Source organism: Schistocerca serialis, chromosome 12 (assembly GCF_023864345.2).
Source record: "Schistocerca serialis cubense isolate TAMUIC-IGC-003099 chromosome 12, iqSchSeri2.2, whole genome shotgun sequence".
In the NCBI taxonomy this organism is placed as follows: Eukaryota; Metazoa; Arthropoda; class Insecta; order Orthoptera; family Acrididae; genus Schistocerca; species Schistocerca serialis.
Genome location: NC_064649.1, coordinates 132,200,595 through 132,219,296, shown reverse-complemented (window position 1 = coordinate 132,219,296; position 18,702 = coordinate 132,200,595). Strand labels below are relative to the sequence as shown.

At 37.7% G+C, this 18,702-nt stretch overlaps 1 protein-coding gene across 1 annotated transcript in view; it reads right to left on the bottom strand.

The window, feature by feature from the left end:
* LOC126428115 (cullin-2-like) overlaps window positions 1–18,702 on the bottom strand; it is a 133,010-nt gene that overhangs the window by 80,222 nt on the left and 34,086 nt on the right. Inside the window, exons 3-4 of the mRNA XM_050090018.1 lie at window positions 16,742–16,891; window positions 925–1,148 (exon numbers count right to left, since the gene is read on the bottom strand). Of these exons, the coding sequence (XP_049945975.1) occupies window positions 925–1,148; window positions 16,742–16,891 (374 nt within the window). The remainder of the gene's footprint in view (window positions 1–924; window positions 1,149–16,741; window positions 16,892–18,702) is intronic.

Below are 18,702 nucleotides of genomic sequence, written 5' to 3'. Positions count from 1 at the left end.
AACTCAATGAGGTTCAATCATGTGAATACACTATTCATTTCACTTCTTTACTGACATTTCTGGAAAAATGTCAGTAAAATTCTTCAGCTGTGTGTAACACCATTAGTAGCTTTAGGAATAACAGTTTTATTAATTTACTTTGAATAACCCTTTCCGATTGTATGATAAATCAACATTGTTTCTGCTTCTTTGGTTTTAACTGCCATTTCCTTTGGGCCCAAACTTCTTTTATTCTTTGAGAATGTTGTTCCTTCTCTTCTCATGCCTACTTTCTTCCAGTTTTTGATTTTTTTTCTATCCTGAAAGTCTGCCTGCCAGTACTCCGCATGCAACTACTGAAATGCCAGAATGACTCTCATTTTGCAGGGGAGTTTGTGCTGTTTTTGAGACTTCCTAACATGTCAAAAGTTTGTGGCGGACCAGGACTCCAACCCAGAGCCTTGCTTCTAATGGGCAATGCCCTTACTCAGTGTATCAAGTTTTGTGCTCAAGTACCAGTCTGGCAAGCTGTACATAAAATATAAAAGAAAATGAGAGACCATAAATGGAGAACAAAGAAAAACAATGACACTGGCAATCAGATGGTCAGTATCACTGACCGTGAGCATCTGGGGGCAGAAGTGAGTGGGGAAAGGATTGTTTTCCTGCTCCCCACCTTAACCGTTGCATACATTCTTCTCAGCTGTCTACAGCAGTCAGTACAGTTATTAGCAATACCATAAGAAGCTTACAGCCACACCATACTCTCTGCTGGATACACACACTGGCCCATTCGAATTAACTCGGGAGTCTGAGCAGGTTGGGAACATCTCAGACCTCTCTAAAGTTGTTCTGCAGCCACTACATTTGCCCAACGAATGATCAAGAGTAGTTGTGGGTAACTATTAATGACAAACCAGTGTCCACAATGTGACTTTCCCATACCTTTTCTCAAAGATGGTCCTATAGAGGTGCAACGAATCGCGATTCGAGGCAGGGGCAAACTGTTCTACAGCGACCAGAGAGCGCACTGCTGCCGCCAGTGCGTCGGAATTGCGGCTATCGCCGTCACGGTCGGCCGCGTACGCTGCCAGCAACTGTGGGATGAGGCGCGACTCCGTGGATATTATCATCTCTCGGCGCCACAGTTCCATTGCCAACTCGCCGACCTATCGTGAGAAAACGTAATTTCATTTTGTGCGACCCTGCAGTTGAGAATTATGTTAAAGTAAATAATAAATTACATTTCTGTTTAACTGAGTGCAGACATGTGCAGATTTACAAAAGATAATCATAACTAATTATTGCTGTGGAAGTGTATGACAGAGAGTAATAGAGAATTATGCAGAATATTACAATTAAGTATTGCGTCACAAAATGTTATCCACTCTGAAATGTAATTTGGTGACCCCTCTGGAAGATAATTTAACCCTATTCACTACCAAGTGCTTTACGGTGTTTACTGACAGACAGGTAGTAACCAAGTAATATGAACAGAAACAGTTATATACCATTCACTGAGCTATGTAAGTACAGATTTATGGTTAAGTTCTAGCTTTGTTTCAAACAAAAAGGCCATAATACATTTTAATTCTGAAACTGCGTACATGGAATTGACTCGGTGAATGAGGCTTTGTCTTCTCTATAGTGCACCAAAGATGTTGGTAACATTCCCAAAAATCATTTCCGCACCAAAAACACTCATTATTATCAAATGGCACTGATTTATTCACTTAAATAAGCATATTTTAGTTATCGCAAGCATAAACAATTAGCACATAAATTTTGTCACACTGAGTGATGAACTTGCCAGATATTATTAACAATTTCAAAATTCCTTTACTCTCATCTTTATAGTCTTAAAATGGTGAGCACTGGTATTCATACTAAATGTGACAAATGTTAACTTTCATTTGATATAGCCAAGTAACCAAAATCAATAGCATTTCCCACAGCCTACAAGCAGTTCTCATTTCAAGACACATCTAGCAAAAATATATAATGACTTCACAAGGAGAGGTCCTCAGCAGTGGGATCGACTTTTTAACTATCTATATAGTATAACGTAAATGGATAGATAAAAAAATCTACTCATCAAGTGGTAGCAGGGGAACAAACAGACAAACGGGTTTAACTTTTGCAAGCTTTCGGAGCCAGTGGCTCCTTCTTCTGGCAGAAGAGTTGAAGGCAAAGGAAGAGGGGCAACGAAAAGCTATTCTAGGCGTGATGGGCAAAATCTCAGACAGAATGGATCTCATTTCAGGCCAAGGTTTTAGGAAGTCATGGTCTTGTCGAAGCAGCTGATTAATACATTCGAGACCACTATAATACTGGGTGACAAGAGGTGTACTTCGAAGTTTTATTTTGGAGGGTTCAGCAGTACCAGGGTTTGATATGATGGCCGATAAATCTGCTTTTGAACTAGGCTGTTGCGATAGTTATGTCCAGAGAAGGCTGAAGTGAGAGTGGTGGTGCATCTCCATAAAGAGTCTACATCCGAACAAATATGTTTGCGCCAAATACCAAGGCTGTATTGGAGTGAACATTTGACATGGAAAGGATGGCAATTGTCAAAATGTAAGTACTGTTGTTTGTTAGCAGGTCTCCTGTGGACAGGGGTGTGTAGCTGGATTCTTCCCCCAGACACCAGTTTCTCAGAACTCCTCAGGTGGAAACTAGCACTACAACATGTCCTTGGTTCTCACCATCCACCTGGCCTTAATTTAGTTAATTCCTTCCGTATCAGCATTTCTTCACAGTAACTACTCCTTTCTTAACTCCAGTTTAGTTTTCTACATCTTTCATTTTCTGGCCTGTCTATTTTTTGCCATCCCCCTTCCCATTTCTGTTACATATAACGCACTTAGCTTTTCACTCTTATTAATTTGTGCACGATGTTTTAGGAGTAATCTGTGTCTTGCATATTACCCTTCCTACTTTTCAGTAGTTGCAAGGGCAACAGTCTGGATGATTGACTGATCTGGCCTTGTAACAATAACCAAAACGGCCTTGCTGTGCTGGTACTGCGAACGGCTGAAAGCAAGGGGAAACTACAGCCGTAATTTTTCCCGAGGGCATGCAGCTTTACTGTATGATTACATGATGATGGCGTCCTCTTGGGTAAAATATTCCGGAGGTAAAATAGTCCCCCATTCGGATCTCCGGGCGGGGACTACTCAAGAGGATGTCGTCATCAGGAGAAAGAAAACTGGCGTTCTACGGATCGGAGCGTGGAATGTCAGATCCCTTAATCGGGCAGGTAGGTTAGAAAATTTAAAAAGGGAAATGGATAGGTTGAAGTTAGATATAGTGGGAATTAGTGAAGTTCAGTGGCAGGATGAACAAGACTTCTGGTCAGGTGACTACAGGTTTATAAACACAAAATCAAATAGGGGTAATGCAGGAGTAGGTTTAATAATGAATAGGAAAATAGGAATGCGGGTAAGCTACTACAAACAGCATAGTGATCGCATTATTGTGGCCAAGATAGATACGAAGCCCACGCCTACTACAGTAGTACAAGTTTATATGCCAACTAGCTCTGCAGATGACGAAGAAATTGAAGAAATGTATGATGAAATAAAAGAAATTATTCAGATTGTGAAGGGAGACGAAAATTTAATAGTCATGGGTGACTGGAATTCGAGTGTAGGAAAAGGGAGAGAAGGAAATGTAGTAGGTGAATATGGATTGGGGGACAGAAATGAAAGAGGAAGCCGCCTGGTCGAATTTTGCACAGAGCACAACATAATCATAACTAACACTTGGTTTAAGAATCATGAAAGAAGGTTGTATACATGGAAGAACCCTGGAGATACTAAAAGGTATCAGATAGATTATATAATGGTAAAATATTCGCAAATCAAATCAAAGGATACACTCCACAAAATCTCTGCTTCCGGAAACAGAATGGAAAATTGGCACTAACTAACAAAGAAAATTGCCAAGAACTAGCTAAATATTTCTCACAACTCCTAAATTGCCCACAACCAAGTACAAGATTCCCCAGATTACAACCAGAACACACGAATGAGACTTCACTACCACCATCTCAAGAAGAAATTTATAGTCACATTAGAAAACTCAAAAATAATAAATCATCGGGAGAAGATGGAATTGTAGCTGAACTACTGAAAAACCTTGGTCCAAATTCGTTAAAAGAGATCACTAGCATCATCAAAGAAATTTGGCAGACAGAAAATATCCCAGAGGAGTGGAAGTGTGCACTAATTCACCCATTGCACAAAAAGGGAGAGAGATCAGACGTAAACAACTACAGAGGCATTTCACTTTTACCAGTTACCTACAAAATTCTATCTGCATGTCTCCTAAAGAGGGCACAAGAACAACTAGAACATACAATTTCAGACTACCAAGCAGGCTTTCGTCCTAATAGATCATGCCCGGAACAGATATTCAACCTTAAAACTATTTTAAAGATTAAAGCAATCAGGTCAAAACCAATAATCTGCACATTCGTTGATTTCAAAAAGGCATACGATTCCATAGACAGACAGTCTCTATGTCACATTCTCGAAGAACGAGGCCTAGACACTAAAACCCGAAAACTAATTGAACAAACACTAACAGAAACCAAATCAAAAATTAAATTCAGAGGGGAAATTTCGGAACCATTCTCAATTAAAACAGGAGTAAGACAAGGAGATGGGATCTCACCACTATTATTCAATATAGTTTTGGACAAAGTTATGAAAGAATGGGAAGTAACACTAAGGAAACAAAGCTTTTGGAAGCCAATTGAACTAGGAAGAGGTAAAGGAAAATTGAACATCCCTTATTTAGCGTTTGCAGATGACTTGGCAATTATAACTGACAGTGAAGAAACAGCAGTAAAACAAATTGAGACACTTAAAGAATGTGCTGAGAAGGTTGGCCTGCAAATCTCCTTTGAGAAGACAGAATTCATCTGCTCAAAATTAGATATTTCGAAACTAAAAACAAAGTATGGTGAAATAACTAGAGTCAAGCACTTTAAGTATCTCGGTGAAGTTATTGAACCAACAGGACTTGAGAAAATAGCACAAAAAAACCGATTACAGAAAATCAAGAAAGTATTCGGACTTATTCAAAATATATATAACAAGAAATGTCTATCAAAAGGCACTAAAATCAGACACTACAACACAGTCATCAAACCAACAGTCACATATGCAAGTGAAACACTCTCCCTGAATAGAAAATTAGATTTACACGAAATTAAGAAAGTAGAGAGAAAAATTATTAGAAAAATCCTAGGACCACGATACACACAAGATGGATACAGGCTGCAGACTACCGAGACAACCGAAAAAATATCAAACATCGAGGCAGATATCAGGAAGAGGCGGATGAAGTTTTATGGACATATAGACAGATTACCTGGAAACAGGTTAACTAAACGTCTATTGGACTATATGACATCACTTAAGGCAACAATACCCTGGGTAACTGAAGTTAAGAAGGATTTGAAAAAGGCAAAAATTGACATAACAAACACATCAGACCGGGATACATTCAGAAGAAAAATCGACAAGTGGAAGTTTACTCCAGAGACGGAATCTAAACCTTTCCGACCAAAGTGGACCGAAGAAAGGAAGAAGGCCTTTGGGGAGGCAATGAAGAAATACTGGAGAAATAAGAAGAACATTAAGAAATGTTAATCACCTGCTTATCGTTCTCCCATGGGGACATTCGCTAATAATAATAATAATAATAATAATGGTAAGACAGAGATTTAGGAACCAGGTTTTAAATTGTAAGACATTTCCAGGGGCAGATGTGGACTCTGACCACAATCTATTGGTTATGACCTGTAGATTAAAACTGAAGAAACTGCAAAAAGGTGGGAATTTAAGGAGATGGGACCTGGATAAACTAAAAGAACCAGAGGTTGTACAGAGATTCAGGGAGAGCATAAGGGAGCAATTGACAGGAATGGGGGAAATAAATACAGTAGAAGAAGAATGGGTAGCTTTGAGGGATGAAGTAGTGAAGGCAGCAGAGGATCAAGTAGGTAAAAAGACTAGGGCTAGTAGAAATCCTTGGGTAACAGAAGAAATATTGAATTTAATTGATGAAAGGAGAAAATATAAAAATGCAGTAAGTGAAACAGGCAAAAAGGAATACAAACGTCTGAAAAATGAGATCGACAGGAAGTGCAAAATGGCTAAGCAGGGATGGCTAGAGGACAAATGTAAGGATGTAGAGGCCTATCTCACTAGGGGTAAGATAGATACCGCCTACAGGAAAATTAAAGAGACCTTTGGAGATAAGAGAACGACTTGTATGAATATCAAGAGCTCAGATGGAAACCCAGTTCTAAACAAAGAAGGGAAAGCAGAAAGGTGGAAGGAGTATATAGAGGGTCTATACAAGGGCGATGTACTTGAGGACAATATTATGGAAATGGAAGAGGATGTAGATGAAGATGAAATGGGAGATAGGATACTGCGTGAAGAGTTTGACAGAGCACTGAAAGACCTGAGTCGAAACAAGGCCCCCGGAGTAGACAATATTCCATTGGAACTACTGACGGCCGTGGGAGAGCCAGTCCTGACAAAACTCTACCATCTGGTGAGCAAGATGTATGAAACAGGCGAAATACCCTCAGACTTCAAGAAGAATATAATAATTCCAATCCCAAAGAAAGCAGGTGTTGACAGATGTGAAAATTACCGAACTATCAGCTTAATAAGTCACAGCTGCAAAATACTAACACGAATTCTTTACAGACGAATGGAAAAACTAGTAGAAGCCAACCTCGGGGAAGATCAGTTTGGATTCCGTAGAAACACTGGAACACGTGAGGCAATACTGACCTTACGACTTATCTTAGAAGAAAGATTAAGGAAAGGCAAACCTACGTTTCTAGCATTTGTAGACTTAGAGAAAGCTTTTGACAATGTTGACTGGAATACTCTCTTTCAAATTCTAAAGGTGGCAGGGGTAAAATACAGGGAGCGAAAGGCTATTTACAATTTGTACAGAAACCAGATGGCAGTTATAAGAGTCGAGGGACATGAAAGGGAAGCAGTGGTTGGGAAGGGAGTAAGACAGGGTTGTAGCCTCTCCCCGATGTTGTTCAATCTGTATATTGAGCAAGCAGTAAAGGAAACAAAAGAAAAATTCGGAGTAGGTATTAAAATTCATGGAGAAGAAATAAAAACTTTGAGGTTCGCCGATGACATTGTAATTCTGTCAGAGACAGCAAAGGACTTGGAAGAGCAGTTGAATGGAATGGACAGTGTCTTCAAAGGAGGATATAAGATGAACATCAACAAAAGCAAAACAAGGATAATGGAATGTAGTCTAATCAAGTCGGGTGATGCTGAGGGAATTAGATTAGGAAATGAGGCACTTAAAGTAGTAAAGGAGTTTTGCTATTTGGGGAGCAAAATAACTGATGATGGTCGAAGTAGAGAGGATATAAAATGTAGGCTGGCAATGGCAAGGAAAGCGTTTCTGAAGAAGAGAAACTTGTTAACATCGAGTATAGATTTAAGTGTCAGGAAGTCATTTCTGAAAGTATTCGTATGGAGTGTAGCCATGTATGGAAGTGAAACATGGACGATAAATAGTTTGGACAAGAAGAGAATAGAAGCTTTCGAAATGTGGTGCTACAGAAGAATGCTGAAGATTAGATGGGTAGATCACATAACTAATGAGGAAGTATTGAATAGGATTGGGGAGAAGAGAAGTTTGTGGCACAACTTGACCAGAAGAAGGGATCGGTTGGTAGGACATGTTCTGAGGCATCAAGGGATCACCAATTTAGTATTGGAGGGCAGTGTGGAGGGTAAAAATCGTAGAGGGAGACCAAGAGATGAATACACTAAGCAGATTCAGAAGGATGTAGGTTGCAGTAGGTACTGGGAGATGAAAAAGCTTGCACAGGATAGAGTAGCCTGGAGAGCTGCATCAAACCAGTCTCAGGACTGAAGACCACAACAACAACAACCCCCTTTAAGCTCTCAGGTTTTCAAATCTCATCCTGTGCACTGTGCAGCCCCAAAAATCAGTCTTTCCTTCTCATACCATCCAGTAAGTCTCCCCTGACTGGAGATTTTGGATGACTTTTCAGAACTGTACCCCTTTCCCTAAACATGACCAGTCCTTTTCCTTTGCCCCACTTCCTTCCCCTTCAACTCTTCCACCAGAAGAAGGAGCCACTGGCTCCGAAAGTTTGTAAAAGTTAAGCCCTTGTGTGTGTGTGTGTGTGTGTGTGTGTGTGTGTTCCCCTTCCACTACTTGGTGAGTAGATTTTTTTATCTATCCATCTACATTATATCATCAATAATTGATGATTTTCGTTGTTATATCCACACAGTATGTATATTAAGGTCCCAGATATTACACCATGCAACCATTCACTCTGGTAGGTCCTCATTTTCAAGTAATCAATGGAAAAAAAATTTCATAATGCCACATAATGCTCTACAGTTTTAAAAAAGAAATATTATATTATATGGTTTTGTAGCACAATAGTTATAGTAGAAGCCCTATATGCATGAGGTTATGGATTTGAATCTTATCAAGTACAGCAGAACCCCTCTAATCCGTCACCTTCGGAACCAGGACCATGGTCGGACCGAAAAAAATGTCGGATTATCTGAAAAATTTAATATTTATTGCAAAAAATATAAAAAGACATTTATTACAAAAAATTAAATGATTTAAGAACTAAAAGACATCTGCAGTAATATAAAAAGATGTTTTTTACACAGTGTTAATATATTAACTAAAAAACGTCTACACACACTATAATATGTATTGGTTTTAAAAGGAAAAATGACAAACAAATTACAGTACTGTGCTGTACTTAATAATGTACAAACAATATATACTGTAAACTAAAAAATGTTTATTGCACTGTATATAAAAAAGAAATTTTTTACAAAGAAATAAACTACTATATGTATAAACTAAGAAATGATTACACTGTATGCATTGTTTTTACAGTAAAAATGAAAACAAATTACTTGGAAAAAAAGTCAGTGATACATTTTTGTTTAGCAGATATTATTCTAGATTTAGTTGCAGTGTCCCTCCATTTTTTTATCCACAAAACGTCCACTGGAGTTGAAGTTGGATTCTGCTCGATGTATTGAAGGACGAAGTCAAAAGCGTTTTTTGCATTGTTGTGTGAAATCCAGGTGGGGGGGTTCGTCTTCGCCGTCCGAGTCCTCATTCACAGTTTCCTGGCTAACAGCGGCAACAATCTGGTCGTCACTGAGCTCTTCAAAAGTGTCACAGTCTTTATCACATTCGTTGATCCACTCTTCAACTACATTGGCAGGGACGTTTGGCTCCAGAGTTTGTAGATCTTTAACAATTTCCAGTGTGTCGTTGTTTTGCTCATCTTCAGTATGCTCATTTTCAGCCATAACTTGTGGCTAAAGCTTACATCATGATTTCCGCAGTGTGTCAGCTTTCAGTTCATCCCATGCTGCAGCGATTGTGTAGATCGCATCTCTGATGTTCAGGGATTTCATTGCCTCAAATAAGTTATGACCTCCTTCAGATTTTTCCAAGATTGAGCTGTTATACTTTCTGCGATATTGCCTTTTTAACCATTCAATAATGCCCTGATCCATTGGTTGGATAAGTGAGGTCACATTAGGAGGCAGAAAGAGAGCTTTTATGTCCCCTCAGATGGATGTGATGGTGCGTTATCCAACAGCAGTGGAGCACGAACAGGCAGATTTTTTTGCTTCAAGTCTTTTTCGACCGATGGGACAAACTCGTCGAAAAACCAGGATTAAAAAGGTTGCAGTCCATCCAAGCAGATTTTTGATAGCAGTAATAAACCGGCAAGGAAGATAAGTTTATATTTTGAATGCCCTTGGCTTCTCAGATTTGCCAATGACGAGCAAGGGGAGTTTGTGGGTACCATCTGCGTCACTACAAGGAATGACTGTTATTCTATCTTTTATAAGTTTTGTTCCTACCACGGCTTCATTTGAAGCTGCGAGCGCTTTTGTTGGCAACATTTTAAAGTTCATCCCTGTCTCGTCGATGTTATACACTTGGCATGGTAACAGTTCATTTTCTTCTACAATTTCTTGAAACTTAACAGAAAACTCCTTAGCAGCTGCGGCATCGGGAGATTTCACTGGAAATAGAAACAAATCGGACACCATGACGAGTTTTCTAACGATTAATCCAGCCTTCACTGGCAGCAAACTTACTTTCAGCTTCCAGTTTTTTGTGCAAAACTATCGCTTTTTCTTTGGGAATTGGGCCGGATATTGGAGTTCCTTTCCTTCTTTCTTGACAAAACCACATCCACAATGCGTTATCAAGCAGTTCAAGTTTAGGCTTTTTTAATGTTTTGAAATTCTTCAGAGTGTTTTCACCATCAATCGTAACTGTATAGGATTCAATGTCTTTCCGATTCTTCCTCCAATCCTTAACTGTCGTTAACACCTACATTCAGTTCCTTTGTAATTTTTGGGAGTGATTCTCCTTCTGCTAGTCTTTGTAGCACTGCTAATTTTTCATTCAGTGAAAGAGTTACATGTTTATGTTTGGATCCATACATGTTGAAAAACAAACAAGTGTACACACAATGAATCTACAGTAATAAGTACCGTAGAGAACACGGAATAAAGCAAAGAACAACATTTTTTAATCCCAACAAAGGATAAAACTGCACAATAACGTACAGTATAACAATATGCACAGCAATAGACACCGCAACAATGGCCCGACAGGCGTCCAGTCAGTGATAAGTCGGCACAGGCTCGCGAGCCTGAGCATGGTCGGACTAACCGGAGTGACGGATCATCCGAGGTCGGATTAGAGGGGTTCTACTGTACTTTGAAATTTTTCACCTTTAAATGTTTATCGAAATGCCTTTGATAATTATTTTCATTCAATTAATGGATTTAATTGTATTTTTTAAAATTTTTATTCCTTTCTTGCTTTATTTTCATCACCATAGTAACTTTTTCAATTTTTCTCATTTCTTCTTTCTCTCATTCTTTTACCCAGTTCGAATCTTTGTGAACCTGAATTTAATTATATAATTTATCAAAATATTTAAACATCTAAAAATGCCAGCCTATTGATTAAAAGCAACAGACAAAATAATCTATTTATATATGCAATGGGATCAGAATGTAATTTTTGTTAAAAGAAGTACATCATCTCGGTCGGTATCATCGTATAAGCATTTAAATCATAAATTCTTATTGCACTAAAGACAAAATAACGCAGATGAAGATTTGAACGAAAGAAGGGATTACTCTATTAGAAAAATCAAATTCAAGCAAAATGAGGAATAGAAATAATGAATGCATTATCAAAAACTAAAATGTATGATCATGAAACAGAAGAAATGAAATTGATGTTACTGCATGTAAATAATTAAAATCACATGCACAAAGATTCCAAGTGGAAAAAGAATTATAGGAAGAAAAAAATGAGAACAACTGGAAAAGTTAGATCAGTGATTAATAAGACATGTAAAAGGCATAGAAATAAAAAAATACATTTAAACCTCTTAACTGAATAAAAATAATGATCAAAGTCATTTTGATAGAGATTTAAAAATAAAAAAATTCAAAGCAGCTAATAAGATTTGAACCCACAATCTCCTACCTATAAGGCTTGTACTACACTATACTTTGCAACCCATCTGTGTAAAACTGTAGAGCCTCATGGGAATTTCCGATTTTTTTCATCAATTATTTGGAAATGAGAGATCACCAGGCTCAATGGCTGCACAGTGTGATACCTACAATACCAAACAGATGGTTTCAAAATATCAATCCCAACACTGGGATCTCTGCTTGTCAGTATTGACTACCATAATAGAAAGAGAAATTTAATTGAAATAGTGGGAAGTTTTCATTACTGACATGATGGATGGTACACGATTCTTGTAATAGTTTTGTTCAAACTTTGGAATAAATGCAACAGGCCACTGTTTTTTCTCTAACATCTAAGGTCTCACGCATTTTGAAGAAATGGATTAAAAAGAATGAATGCTACTATAAAACTTCTTTAATTTTTCCGTGTATTTATGTAGGGAAGAGTACCCGGAGTTGTGAGGGTCAAGAAGTAATGAGCATGTGGCGATGTTCATTAAGAACTTTGCACTGGAAGTCCAAAAAACCAAATACAAACAAGTGTATTTTCAACATTATTACGAAAAATATAGATTCCTACTCAGTGTGTCATCTTAACAATGAGTAGCACTCTTATCCTTTTCATAATACTGTTGATATTCCAGTGTAGATTTTCCACTGTCTGAAGTACATTTTCAGTCCTTTGGAATAAAGCAACAGATGTAAACAAGAGTCAATAAGAGCTCTTTTGTGGCCATGTTAAGATCTTGCTTTTACACTAAATGTTTTGAAGAAGAAGGTGGGGTGAAAGGGGAAAGTTTTAATACGCAAATTTGAACAAAACATTGAATGAAATAGAGAATAACAGAAAGAGAATATTTTTTCCTTTGGTATAACATAACGGAAATGCAGTGCACCAATAGAAGAAAGAAAACAGAGCAGGGAAGAAAAGAACAGATAAGACAGCAGAACTTGTGAGGAAGTACATAAAAAAAGAAGTGCACCTATCTTCTCCTATTTGGTAATGAAACTTGGGCGTGCTGAGATTGCAACTTTACCTACAACTCCTATACGTCGTGTCAACTGCTACACATTTCGGTGGCTGCACTTGGGAGTCCTGCTGCCTCGGGCTGTCATCAGGGGCACCAACGTCGAGCAGTGCAGTCGCTACGATGACAACCGTAGGGACCTGTTCCAGAATTATCAACCGGTGGGTTCTATTTCATTTACAGGATTGGCAGTGTACCAGAACAAAGTAAATGTATGATCTGTGTACAGTAAGCACTATGTGACTGCAATTGAGAACCGACTGTATTCCCATGTGTAGTTTCAAAAATTTCGTGTTCTGTTACATTAATTAATTTTATGAGACTACAAAGTTACCAAATATTGCTAATGGCAGTTGTTGATGAAGGCAAAGTATGGAAGCTAATATTTCATGTGGTTGAGTGCCACCAAGGGCAGTTTAATACATTTCAAAGTAGAATGGATCAATTTTAAACTTAAATCCTTTCAGATCCTCTGGCTACAATTGTGCACACTAACTTTTACTATGTTTTAGCTCCAATACGGGTATTTTTCCCCAATTGAAACCTGAGGTACACATTTGTGAATGTGCTGCAAACTGTTGGGCATCACTACGAAAATATTAAGCAAGTCAGTGTAGCAGTGCACAGCAGCTTGTGACCACCACAATATATGGATGTGGTTGGTTTGCTATTTTGCATGGTAATTACTGAATTATTATTTTTCTATTTATTACAAAAGAAAATGTTTCATAATTAGTTATTTCAGTCCACAAAATGAAGCCGAGTGTACAGAGTATGTTTTAAAATTGGGTACATATTTTTGTGTAAATCTTGCACCTAAAATCATTTTAAAAAATCACCCAAGAGCATTGCCACACAAAGAAAAATTTTCCTTCCTCCAGAAAAAATTCAGGTTCCAGAAGGGTTAAGTAAATACTACGTTTGAGAGTCTTGAGCCATGTCTAGAAGACACTAAGACTCAGATGGAGGGTCAAGCTGTCTAAGAAGATATACAAGTAGACAATATTACTACGAATGGTAAAGTTTTGATGTGTGATTGGAAACTATTGAAGATATAATTTTCAAAGAAGTGGAGCAAATTCACGATTTATGGCCGAAAACCGTTAAGACAAGTTGACTGATATATTTCAGTTGGCATAACAGCAACACTGACAGTGAAGAAGTCACATAATGAGAAGTCCAGGATGGAATAATAATGATATGAATCACCATATAGAGGACGCATTGAGTCGGAGAAACACACAATTAAAAAGACTGCTGCTAAAATATTAAAGCTTTCAAAGTCCTCCCCCAAGTGAGAGTGTGTTTGTTTTCTATTGCAGAGGAAAGACTTTGTGTGAAAGTTTTAAAATTTTAGCAGTCTTCTTTCACTGTGCCTGTCTGTGACTCAACGTCTCCTCTATATGCTGAGTAACAATCTCTCCTTTACATATTGTTGAGAAGAACACGGTTAGACTAGGTAAGAGAGACCATGATACGGATATAATTCAAGGATGACTCAATGAAGTTGAAAACTTTGATAAAAGAAAAACTGATGCTCATATTATGGCATCTGAGTGTGTAGGACATTTAGTACAATCATTAATGAATCCAGAAGATAAAATTGGTAAGAACCTTACAGAGCATTTTATTCAGTTGTTGACAGGGAGTGGTGCAATTGGCCTGGCAACCAAACTTAAATATAAGAAGGTGTAAGTCAAAAAATACATACTGGAACACAAAGAGAGTCTATGGGAGGGAATAAAGTTTGAGAAGGGAAAAGTGTAGTGCATGGATTCTCCACATTTAAGACGAATGGAGGAACATCCCATAATTTTACTTAAATACTTTAAGGGAGCCTTTCCTGAATGATTTGTGGAGGATTCACTTTGTAAATAGTCATTTAGACGGTGAAGCACTCCACTGGGGATGTTACATTGTGATGAATTTTGAACGCAAACACCCACAGCCACTTGAAATGTGGGGTAAATAATCTTACGTTTCCAAAAAATTAATAAGAGTTGTTTTTTAATTAACTGCTGACATAACCCATTTTAGTCAATATGATGTTATTAAATCTTATTCTTGCAACAAAATCAATGGGAAGGATGAGACTGCTTCTTCATCACCAGTTCTTCACATCTCAGCAAAACTTCGGGATTGTGACTCACATCTTTCTTCATATTCTTTTGTGATCTGTTTTTCCTGTTGATGCCTGCTAAATGTTGCAAAGCAATCAACTTCTGGAAAATACTTCAGAAAGTAATCTCTGAGTTCGGTTAAATGAGCCACAAACACAGACTTCCATCCTTCACTCAACCGAAAAACATAGTCTTATAAAACTGTGCAAAGAGCAGAGAGAAAGTAACCAGTATCTTTATCATCCAACTCTTCCTTTCAAAATACTAGACTGCCATCTATAAGGAGCTACAGTATTGATAGTTACTTGTAGGTCCACCAGATACCACTAATACAGCACGCATTGTTTGCTTACTCAGAAAACCAAACTATTATTTTTATAAAACCACTGTGGTGCCCCTATTGTAAAGCCGTGACATCCCTGGCAGCCACCATGCACAGTTTGAAAACCCCTGATCTATAGTGAATTGGAGAGACAGTTTAAAATTAATTATTGGTCAGAAGGAGCTCAGTGTAAGCTAAGGTTGGAGCTGCATGTTTACACACCTTACCAGACAGATTGTGTAGGTTTCTGACAATTTTTAGTGTGGCATTTAGTCACATTAAAATATGGGGATGTGCCAATATGGGAATATGATTAGAGGAAGCAGGTACCAGTAGGCTATTTTTTAATATAAAGAAGAAGCTATTACAAGGAGAAAGCACTAAAGTGTCAGCAATATCAGATTATTTATGACAAAAATGCAACAAAAGATGAAAAATGAGAATAAAAAACAATTGCAGCCTCCCAAAGGATGTAACAGGGATAAGGAAATCAACGGAAATCCAACTAGCAGTGTGATACCAAATGAAAATAAAATACAGGTAACACAGAAAGGACATTTGAGAGAGTATTCCCACTCGTGCCAAGATAGAAATTCAACTAATGTGAATCATAATCAGAATTCAAAAGTTTATCTTAAGAACAATGGTGACAGAATATAGTAACAGTAAATGTGAACATAACAAAGTATGAAAGATGATACAGTTAGTCAGATTCCTAGATGGGCAAAAGTTGAGAGATGAGCTATTCGATGAGCCAAAGGGAGTGTGAGGAAGGAAGAGGATTACATACAACTGTTTAAACCAATCATTACTGGACAAACAGGACAGAAAAGAATTAATATTGTACTCAAGTAGCGATATAGGTACTATTAATAACAATACTAGAGAAGGGAAGTTGCTACTCACCATATAGCGGAAATGCTGAGTCGCGATAGGCATAATAAAAAGATTCACACAATTAAAGCTTTCGGCCAATAAGGCCTCTGTCAGCAGTGGACACACACACACACACATACACACACACACATACATACATCTGCAGTCTAAGAGAGCTGAGACCACCTGTCGAGTATAAACACTGCGACGTGTGGGCCGAGTGTGATGGCCGCCGCTGGGTGGTTGGATGGATGGAGGCTCTGTAATAATGTGCTTCCATAGGAGTAAAAAATAATAAGGGAGGATAATGGGAATAAGATGGATAGCAGCAGGAATGTACTGATGTGTGAGATAATGTAGTGAGCAGAGCTCATATGCATTACCGGAATACAATTAATAACAGTGAATCCACATTATGAAGTACAACTTGGTAATTATTGGTATTTTAGCAAAAGTATTCAATTTGGGCGCAACTGTGAATAAAGGATATGGGCGAGGTTCCAGGATGGAGATTAACACGAAAACAACGTCCGCATAACACAAATCCAGACATAATAAGCATTTCCTTTCCTACAACTGACTTCAGGCGCTCATTCCATTCACATAATTTTATAACATTATACCTTGTTTCGTAATCAACAAGATAGAGTCTAGCAACAGACCATTAATGTTACATTCGAATATTAAAGCAATGTTTCTACACACATACACATTAACTTACATTTACCCCACATCTAAAGCATCACACCAAACAGAAATTCTGTGAGTTATGGTGTTAGGGACAGGTAAATAGCACAAATGTTAAAAGCCAACCAACCTACTGACCTCCAGCGGACACTCCAGCTGTGTGAGGTCGGCATCAGAGGAATACATGAGATCCGGCTCAACTGCACGCCTCTTCTGGATATGTTGCTGGTTCAGGTATCGAAACAGCTGGTTTAAGTAACTCACGCCCGTATTGTAAAATTCCCATGCCTGAAAGCAATTATTATTCACTTATCAGTCAACTCATATAAATTTAGCCACATTAGTATTTATTTTCTTTAAATTTAAATTTGTTAGAAGAAGTCATTTTCCAGTGCAGCCTGTTCTTTTGTTTCAAAATAAACAATTTATTTCACTATTACCAATCGACAAGTTTGCCCCCTAGGGCGTTATCACGTTACATCACAATAAATATTGTTACACTCACTTCATGTTACGATATATGAAGTAGTAGGGAAAAAGCAATACGAGTTGACATCCATAATGTGGACGTCACATCTGTGATAGTTGTGCCTGTGGATACTATTATTGTGCAGAAATATTATCAGGGATGCTATCACATGTTGCTCCTTTATTATTAACTAAAATCTATTTGTATTAACTAAAATCTACCACAAATAATCACTGTCACATGTTCTACTGAAATGAACACTGATATGTACAAAATTTCAATTCTGCACACAGTATTTTTAATAACAAAAAGCAAATGAAGTTTCCTTTGAAGTGCAAGATTTCAACATTCTGCCATCAAGCAGAGCACATACCTGACAAACTGACAGGGCACAACCATATTTTTGTGGCAGTAAAAGGCTGTTCATGTTGTTCTGGTAGTGGCAGCAGTATGGCTAATTTACTTAACGTTTGAGCTAAGAAAGCTAGTGATGTTGGTAGTGGGAATCAGAAAATAAAAACAAATATTTATGAAAAAAAAAAACTGAAGAATTTAATTTTGAGCAAGAGTGGAATGGAACATATTTCCACCTCTAAAGGAATGACTCCCTCAAAGAAGCTCCGTGATATTGAACAACGATGTGCGTAAATAGGAAACTAAGACTTTGACAGTGGACACGACTGCACATGGCGAGACAGAGACAGTATGAAGAAATTGAACATAATTTTCTCACACACTCTCGTCATACGTTGCAACTATTGCTATGATCAAAATCAGGGCACAAGTAGTTTCCTGACTGGCCAATGCACTGAACTTACAAATAAGAGAAGAGTAAAGAACACCCACACAGCCATCAAAATGAGGACTGAGATCTTTAAGGAATTTACTAACATAAATATAATGTTTCTAATAATAAATGTGCGAACAGGTAAGCAGAAAGAGTGTGTAAGGCTTATGTTGCAGCTTTCCATTTTACTGGCTATAGAAAATGGGGAAAATAAAAAGGTCTTTTGCTGCACAATACTATCGTTACAACCAAATACCCTGCTTTGAGGAAAATGAAAAAGTAAAAACTGATGATAATACAACCTTTATGAAATTTACACCATCTGTTTATTAGATGTGCTACAGAAATCTCAGAGAAGAAACTGAAGACACTTCTAACACTGAGAATGTCGACTGTGACATCATGATGTTTCAAAAGACATGTATGTTTTCAGATTTTTATTATTCATACTGTCTTTATTTCTTGTGTGTTCTTAATGCGGTAACACTGAAGAATGGCAGTTATAAGAATGAATTTTCAGTCCGTAAATCTTCATGTAATTTGACATTTGCCGTTTACGTGAGAGATTTCAAAGGAGACAATAAACATTAAATAATTACACAAACAACTCTTGTAACCTCTAATTCAGCTCCAGGTAAATTGATGGTTTAGCTTTGCAACTGAGTGCCGGAAAGTTATTCTTAAAAACTTGTGTGTGCTAAAAACAGAAATTTAGTACACTCGCATTATTTTTTAACCATCATTTTGATTTGCAGCTCCTTGTATTGGCCATGTTTGCAGTTAAAATTGTTGGATGTGAGGTCCGCCAGTTATGCAAAACACTGTTTTTCTCAGTACCCAAAC